This window comes from Malus domestica, chromosome 15, assembly GCF_042453785.1.
Source record: "Malus domestica chromosome 15, GDT2T_hap1".
Classification (NCBI taxonomy): domain Eukaryota; kingdom Viridiplantae; phylum Streptophyta; class Magnoliopsida; order Rosales; family Rosaceae; genus Malus; species Malus domestica.
Genome location: NC_091675.1, coordinates 11,402,820 through 11,412,068, shown reverse-complemented (window position 1 = coordinate 11,412,068; position 9,249 = coordinate 11,402,820). Strand labels below are relative to the sequence as shown.

The 9,249-nt window shown below is 36.6% G+C and overlaps 1 protein-coding gene across 1 annotated transcript; it reads left to right on the top strand.

Moving 5' to 3' along the window:
- The first annotated feature begins 872 nt into the window (after nucleotides 1-872).
- Nucleotides 873-5,154, top strand: LOC103431386 (bHLH transcription factor RHL1-like). Its single transcript, XM_008369538.4, has 7 exons — nucleotides 873-1,760; nucleotides 1,922-2,023; nucleotides 2,110-2,265; nucleotides 2,385-2,450; nucleotides 3,574-3,639; nucleotides 3,828-3,896; nucleotides 4,372-5,154. Exons 1-7 carry the CDS (start codon nucleotides 1,203-1,205, stop codon nucleotides 4,771-4,773), a joined length of 1,419 nt encoding a protein of 472 aa, XP_008367760.3. The 5' UTR covers nucleotides 873-1,202; the 3' UTR covers nucleotides 4,774-5,154.
- Nucleotides 5,155-9,249: the final 4,095 nt, after the last annotated feature.

Below are 9,249 nucleotides of genomic sequence, written 5' to 3'. Positions count from 1 at the left end.
CCGAAATAAGAGAAAAACTTTGCGATAGAGATGGGTTGGATAAGTCAGAGAAACAAGCAACATATGAGTGTAACTAGCACTATCAAAATTAAATTACAATAAAATGCATAATAATATATTTAAGTTACAACTAAGGATGGACACAGTTCGGTTTACTGATTTTAGACTCCGTCGTAATTGGACTAATGTTTTTTAGAGTTCAATTTGGTTTGGTTTAGGCCCTGAACAAGTAGTGTAAAAGACATGAGCGGAAACAAACCAATTCATTTAGTGATTGGCTTAGGTTTGGTTTAATTATTTTTCCTTTGTAAAGAATTATGTGAATCAAATCATCGAGCTTGGTTTGATTTGCATGTTTTGGACAATTTGTGCGATTCTTTTACCCAACTTTGATTTATTTGTGTTAGGATTTAATTGTCCATGAAAAACAATATATCTTGGAGCGACTTAATAGTTTTTAAGCACCATTCCTAACACGCGTTTTGAGCTGGTTTTTAGTAGCAAGTTCTACCGCTCATGAACTCTAGACACATTGATTATTGATCACATAACTAGTCAATTTAGTCGTTTTCCATGGTTACTATTCATTGAAATTTCAAATTTAAGTAGCATATAACTCTTGGTCGCAATCGCAAAAAGCAATTATGCATATGCATGTTAAAGTTTGATTTCTTCTGATATTCCTCTTTCTAATAACTAATAATTTAATCCACTAACACTCTTCTTTATAAAAATTCAATGGAAAAAAACGAACATACTGTCCTGATCAAAATCCCTTTTTTGTTGAGCAGGTAAACAAAAAAAACACATAAAATCGAAAAAACAAGAAGGCGACGCGCATACAGCACACTATTGATGTGGATGTGGTACTCTCAGGTATACTCTACTCTAGTGTCGTCGTATGTCTGACCAAAATGCTAAACGCCTGTGACGGGTGAGAGAGTGGGCCCCACCCACGCTCACTCTTCTCCTATCTGTTTTTCCCTATTTATTTTCTCTCTCTCCCCCTCTCCTCCACAAAAAAACCGCCATTCCCAAACGCTTTCGCCTTTCCCTCCTCCTCCGTCCTCCTCCAATAATTCCACTCCAAAACCCCCATATCTAACTAATTAATCCTCCCCAAATTTGATTAATCTCCATCTAATCATCTGTCCATATACTATATATATACTTATTGATTGTGTGTGTGTGTGTGTATATATATGCAGCCTTGTAGCAGAGAAATGCAAGAAATGAACTCTCTATTGAACGCCTCTGCTTCCGCCTCTCAGCTCTCCCTCCAAGATCACCACCACCTCCAACACCACCAACAACAACAATCTCACTCTCACAGCTCCCAGATGCATCCACAGATTCCGAACCCCTCCGCGTCCCACTTCGACTCCGCCACCCACGACGACTTCCTCGAGCAAATGCTCTCCACCCTCGGCCCCTCCTGGGCCTCTGCGGCCGACGACGCCCCGCCTCCATCCTCCTCCAACCCTGACAATGTCGTCTTCTCCTACGACGACTCCGCCACCCTCGCCTCCAAGTTTCGCAGCCAGCAGATCAGCGCCGGTTCCGGCGCTAACAAGTCCGCCTCCGCATCTGCCGCCGCTGCCGCCGCCATGATGCTCCAGCACCAGCTCATGATGTCCAGATCAGGCGCCGCCGACTCCGGCTTCTCTCCCATGGGCTTGTCCTTGGGGAACAACGGAGACTTTGACCGGTCCAACAACGACGTCGGCGACGTCTCCTCCTTCAAATCCCCCAATACGGTGGTGAGTCTCCCTCCTTCTCTCTCTCTCTCTCTCTCTCTCTCTCTCTCTCTCTCTCTCTCTCTTTCTCTCTCTCTCTCTCTCTCTCTCTCTGTCTGAAGTAACCGATGGCATAAATGTAAATTTACAATGGCGGCATAAATGTAAATACGGTTATTTTACAGGGAGGCGATGGGGCTTCTTCTGTTCAATCCCTGTTCAATGGTTTTGGCGGATCACTGCATGGAGCTCCAAATTCTCAGTCTCCCAATTTTCACCACCCTCAGGCATGCCCTTGCTCTTAATTTTATTTAATTATTAATACATTAATTAATCACGATTTGTTCTAATTGGGATTGTTAATTATGCACAGGGAGGTCAGCTGCAAGCGCAGAACTACGGAGGTGCAGGGGCGGCGATGAACCAAGCTCCGGCGGGTGGGTCGGCTGGGGCTGCGCCGGCCCAACCCAAGCCCAGAGTCAGGGCGAGAAGAGGTCAAGCCACTGACCCACACAGCATAGCCGAAAGAGTGCGTCTCAGTCAATTTTATTTTTTGTTGTTATCTGCGCAACCAAACAGAAACGGCTGCAATTCTTTGTTTGTTCTTTTCGTCAGTTACTCTGATTTCTGACTGAAATGGTGTTGCAGTTACGGCGAGAGAGAATTGCAGAGAGAATGAAGGCTCTGCAGGAGCTGGTTCCCAACGCCAACAAGGTAATTTAATTTAATTAATTAACTAACCAATTATAGTCTGTTAATCGAGATTAAACAACGTAATTTATTTGTGGTCATTAAACAATTTTTCTTTAATGTTATGTAACGATATGAAAATTAAATGGCCAAGTTAAAAATAAAAAATTTAACGAAGAACACACCACGAACATGTCACTATTTCAGTATGTCAAACTATTTTATAGTAAACAAGTAAAAACGGATTATAGTGCGTTTGTTAGCTTAGGATATGGTTGTATTTAAATAGGGAGTATAAGGTAAATTTCTCTATGTCAAATTATGTCTCATAAATAAGAAATCAGCATGTTAATGATACATAATTAATAATTCAACCATCTAAAATCACATTATTTAATTTATAAATTTAATTGAAAAGAGTATTACTTTTTGTATTTAAAAAAAATGTTAACTAATCCTTCCGTGCGCAAAAAGAAAGGAGAAAAAGGGGAAGTTGGTCCCGAGCCGTACTCCTGCACGAGCCAAATGCCGATTGGTTAGACCAATTAATGGAGTATTCGAAACGTTACTAGTCTGTTGGTTTTTTTTTTTTTTTTTTTTTGAAAAAAAAGGTTACTAGTTGGTTAGACTTGCATTCTTGTATTATTTAGTATAGACCCAAGAAAATTATTAGTATTAATAATATTTTTAACCTAAACTAATGACTAAGTAGATGAAAGTTAGGACTATTGGCCAAGGGAGTGGATATCCTTGCACTTTAAGTTTCAGTCTTCCTCCTCGTAGTTTAAAACTTTTTTTTTTTGTAAGAAAATTAAATTTAATCCAAGGATTATAGGAAACGATTTTCACACTGAACTCTCTTGTTTACTTCCATTCATTTACTTTTATTTATTTATGCAATTTAATAGTCAGAAATAAACGAATGAGTGTGTAAGGTACGTGGAAACCAGTTCCCATGATTATATTATTCTAATTTAACCATATACTTATTGGGTCGCAAGTAACTATTTTTAGTATATATAAAACTAGTTTAGTATATTTCTATATGAGATGTTTATAGAAATGTGTGTGTGTATATATACATGTGTTTCCATATGAGATGGGATCCAATAATTTAATGAATTGGATGTGGGTTTTGGAATGACAGACGGACAAAGCTTCAATGCTGGATGAGATAATCGATTATGTAAAATTCCTCCAGCTCCAAGTCAAGGTACTCCTCACATCTTTTAGATTAATGTTTATTATTTTTTTAAGATTAATTAAACAAAAAAGAAAGATTCCCTGCTGGTCTGACATTGTTTGCTATATTAGAATCTGGATACGATAATTAAGTAATTAATTTGTTATATATGTTTACTGACTGGCATTGTGCCATTTTGGGCACCACACAATATGTAGGTTCTGAGCATGAGCAGGTTGGGCGGTGCAGCTGCTGTTGCTCCCCTTGTTGCTGATATGTCCTCTGAGGTAAATTCATTTCACAATAAACCCGCCCATAAATACGCTTTTATGATGTATTCCAAATTAAAAACGCACCGTGAGAAAGCTTAAACGTACGACATTGCGTTATTGACTTGGGTACTGACGTATAGAACATTCTCAAACTGCTTGGACCAAATACATGTTTTGGCCAAGCAGAAACCCACCAAGACCACCACACAAAAAAATAGAGAAAAAGACGAGGAGATTTTTCCTTCTGGATTTTTTTTTTTTTTGTGTGGAACAAAAACCAAACCACCACATTTCACCTACCCTACACCCAGCAGTGTACCCAGCCAACCCCTAAAATTCTCCATCATATAATACAAAACGACAAAAACAAAAGCAGCACGCGTGCCCACTTTCTCAGATTCCTCTTTTCTCTTTTAGCTTTTGTCCTTTCCTTTTCACACCCTAAAAAAAAATACTAAATAATTATTTTAATTTTTGGTCGTCGATGTAGGGTGGCGGTGACTGTATCCAAGCCAGTGCCAACGGCGGGACCCGCGGACGGAGCTCAAACGGCAACCAAACGGCGTCATCATCCAACGACAACAGCATGACGGTGACGGAACACCAAGTCGCCAAGCTCATGGAGGAAGACATGGGCTCCGCCATGCAGTACCTACAGGGAAAAGGCCTCTGCCTCATGCCGATTTCCTTGGCCACCGCCATCTCCACAGCCACATGTCACTCCAGGAACCCCCTCCTCCAGAACAGTAACAACAACCCGGTCATCCCGTCCAACGGTGGCGACGGGCCATCTTCACCCAGCATGTCCGTGCTGACCGTCCAGTCAGCCACCATGGGTAACGGCGGGGTTGAGGGTTCCGTCAAAGACGCCACCTCCGTTTCCAAGCCCTGACTGAGGGCGCCGCCGTCGATCGTCGACTGACCTTTTGGCTTTGGTCTTTACTTTTTTAGTGACAAATGAACACACACAGTGACGTGGGCTACGAGGCGGTCTAAAGTCTACGAAAATAAGGCATCTGGGGTGGTGCTTTTCCAACGACGCCGTATTTGCGTAGACTTTGGCTAAAAGCTAACTCAAGCGCACCACGAGAACCACCCGATCCCTATAAACCCTTTTCTTTATAAAAGAGGTTTTTGGGGTCTCTTTGTTTATTTCTTTTAATTTAGTCTTTCTTTTGTTTATCCTAAAAAAAATATTTAATCTTTCTGTTGTTGTTGTTTTTTTTTTCTCTGAAGAAAATTATAAATTTCTAGTGCAATTTGCCTTGCCATCCCTCCTATGTTTTGTGAATTTCTAGTATGTTTCCAGATATTCTATATGAGAGCTGTTATTCCCACCCCAATGTCTTATCTTCCCACCCACTTTTTAATGACTTTTTTAATTACAAATTTGTCCATTTGTAAAATGACTAATAAGGACTTTAGTTACCCTCTTTTGCATTACTGTTTTTCTTTAGACTATTTGTCTTTCTTAAACCCTAACTCATCATTCTATTTAATCCTTATTATTTAGACACTGATCTGAGTCATAACGCTCCTATCCTATGCCATCAGCGTGTTCATGGGACCTATGGAGATTCCTTCACAATCTCCCGAAACTATTAAGCTTCAAGATGTTTTCTTTAATTTGTATCAGGTATTTGGAAAAAATTATTATATGATATAAAACTTTTTCCCATTTGAAGCTGTTTCCATCAATCACCTAGCATAACCCCAGGGGTTATAGGTTGAGAAATGGTTTACTTGAGTAAACTCCTCCATTTTCAAACACGACCAAACATGTACATTAGGCTAAATATTGGAAGACTCCGGTTTTTTTTTTTTGGTGGCTTTTAGAAGAGAATAATATTATTTGTTTATATTTTTTTTAAGAGACGAGTTTATAATTATATAATTATATATATATATATATATTAAGGGTTATTTTAGTAATAATAGTGGTGGGGAAATAACATTTTAATTTTTTAACTTTTTATAGTGGGTGTAAATATAACGTGGGTGGGAAAATAAGACAACGGGGTGGGTCTAGCATTTTGCAAATTTTAATTATTTGATCTATACATAAAGGCATAATGATCAACCGTCTCGAAATATAAGATACTTCATAGTAGAAAAAAATACAAAAAAAACATAATGATATGTTGTTTATGACATGATTGGGGTTTCTGGACAGAAAAAAAAAATACAAAAAAGAAGAGAAGAAGGAATTATTAGGGTTTAATAATGATGAGAGAATTATTAGAGAGTTGTATTTATCTAAAAGGAGTAGGCGGCTGCTAGGCTAAGCTTTGATTACTTTTTCTTTTTAGGGTTTTGTTTTTTATTGTTAAAGGATCATTTAGTTTAGTTTTGTGTGTGGGGCCTTTGGAGTAAAGACAATAAAAGAGTATTGCAACGTGGATTAGGTTATAGGTCAACTAAGACTATATTTAAAAAATACGTTAAATATGCTAAATAAGATTAAAGGATATTTAGATGTTCTTCGATAGATATCTATCTATATATAACGTGGCATGTAAGTTATTTGACTCATTACTTTCTAACTGCTTTTTTTTTTTTTACAGCAAACAAAGAATGAGTCAAATATATTTAATTAAATTTTTTAATACATAGATCCCATTAACAATCAATAGAATAAAAACTACAATTAATTTTGATTATTTTTTAATAGTTAATGTAATTTTTGGCCCAATAAAATAATAAAATAAATATTTGACACATCCATTGAAAAATAAGAGAATTTAACACTTGTATTCAATTTGTCATATCAACCATCAAATAAAATTTTGACATATTATATTTGACATCTTTAGAGATGCTCTCTAAATGTCTTTATATTTTTCTTCCATTTAACGAGATAAAGACTAAATATATATTAAGAAATACATGAACTGGGATGATTGATTGATGTATACCCACTTCACTTTGGTAACCCTAAACACTTTTGTGTCTGATATGAGTGTGTACGACAATTTAGAGAAAAACTTGGCAAGAGGTGTATACCAGTAATTCGTACGATGCCTCCTACAAAAATAAATATTAACGAGAGAGTTAATTTAGTATATCGGTCGTCTTGAAGAATTATGAGACAAAATGACCACAATTAGGGTTTGCTCTTTATGAGGTATTTTCTTTAGCAAATTAAGTTTAAGACAAGCTTAACTGTAATTTGTTTACCAAAAAATTTACAATTTGGCATAAAAAGATTGTGAATGCAACCTACCCACTAATGAACTCTAATTTTGTTTTCGGTTGCTGGAACTTGGAAGGTTCAATTAGTCTCTTAACTATTACAGGGTGGCTCAGTGGTTGGGGATAAATTCTAGGTCCGTATTAACATACGGCATGTTAAGGGTTCGATTCCTAACGCTGGTGAATTGCACAATGGCCAATGAGAGGCTGAAATGCCTCTGTGAGTCTTTTCGACCCCCGAAATAGTGAACTGTTATGGTGAAGCCACCAGCTAGTCCTTTAAAAAATAAAAAATAAAAATTAGTCTCTTGGATTTAGGTTTAAGTGGTAGCTACCTTTTGTTGTTTTTCCCATCTTTCTAATCCCCCTTCAAATTTGAATACTCATTCTATACATAAAATCTATGGGTCAAATAGTTTTGATCATCTTCAATCGTTGCGATGATGATTGTTACACAACTTAGACTCATATTTTACACTTCTTTTTCTGTGGATGAATTTTTCTTCTCTTGAGTCAATAATTTTTGTCCTTTTTCTGTGGATGATTTTTAAGTTGAAACGTAAGATAAATAAGGGGGCTTCAATTGTTTTATGAATTTTGTGGAAAGGTCGGCTAACGCATGCAGATGACAAGTTATCATGGGAGTCCAATCATTCTTTATGATTTGAACACTCAGTAGAACAGTTTAATTAAGTGATTAGTCGGATATTCATTCAAGACATGAAATTATGTGCATTGAAAAATTGTATTTAAACATATTAGACCGTGCTTAAATACAAAAAGATTCATTTCTTTGTAAGAGTGGTCTGACCAACCATATAAGTATAACTAGGTTGTAATACCGAAGTTTTTTTTAGTATTAACTATATAGTGCTTGGTGCTTAAGAAACTTAACAAACAAAGAAAACAAACTTAACGAACCACAGCACATATAATTACTTCACGGTCCGAATCCCAAATTGATTCGTAATCATGTTATCATAGATGATTAGAAAAAGTTGCGTTTGGGGTGGTATTCTTTGTTGACAAAACGCACATATTATTATTACCCTTTACTTACCTTCTTTATTCTATTATCCTATGTTAGTTAAATCAAAATTAAAAAAGACTAAGTTGTTTTTTATTGTATTGATTATTTCTTAATTATCGTTAGGTTAGAAAGCACCATGACAATATTGTATTTTTTTATCTCAATTTTTCGATGTGGAACTTATATTCAACATGAAACAAAACTAAACAAAAGTGAGGTTCAAGATAACATGCTATATGGCTTTATCAATTAATCTTGGTTCAGTACAATTTGTTTGCGCATGGTTCAAAATGATATGAAGTTTGATTCATATAACGAGAACGTCGTATCTTTTTATGAATTCGATACTTAGTTCTGACGACCGTCGATGTTATTCACAAGCTATATAGAGAAGCGGAGAAATGAATATTGTGGATGCAAATTTCTTCCTCCTTAATCTTAGACGAAATTGCACTTACAAAACAATTAACACCTTAGGGTCAAGGCCAAGAGCCTCACGCGCCCATGATGAATGAGGAGGGTTTTGGCCAAAGAACCTCCGATGCCAAAGTTAAAATTTAGAGAGAAAATTGTTTAGAGAGTTTTTTTTGAGTTTTGCAAGAGTGTGGATTTAGCTTTTTAGAGAAAATGGGGTTCAATGTATAGAGCATGGGCAGTCCCCCTTTTGAGAAAAGGTGGCCGGGCCCTTTGGGGTATTTTTGTGTGAAATTGGTGATTTTATTGGTAATTAATGGATTAATTAGGAATAAATCCATTAATTGGCCAATTAACTCAATTTATATGGAATGTTTTGAAGGTTATGAAATAATTAGCTTGTGAAAAATATAGGATGATGATAGATGAAATAACTTTGAATTTGTTACCTATTTTTGGGCTTTTTTTACTTGATTGAGGGATAATTGTCCACTGTTCGCGCGTAGGAATCCCAATGTGCCTCGAGGGTAATTTTGTCATTTTAACCAAAAAATCCACATGTTGCCTTGTGATTATTTTTGGCTCCACAAACATAAACACTTAAATTAATCTTGAACAAAAGAAAATTGGTATTGCATAATTTGAGCTTGAGGGCGTGTGAATAATTCAAAAGAGATCCTCTCCAGATCTCTTCCACCAAGACCATCAGATCAAGTGATTTGGGCTTTCAAA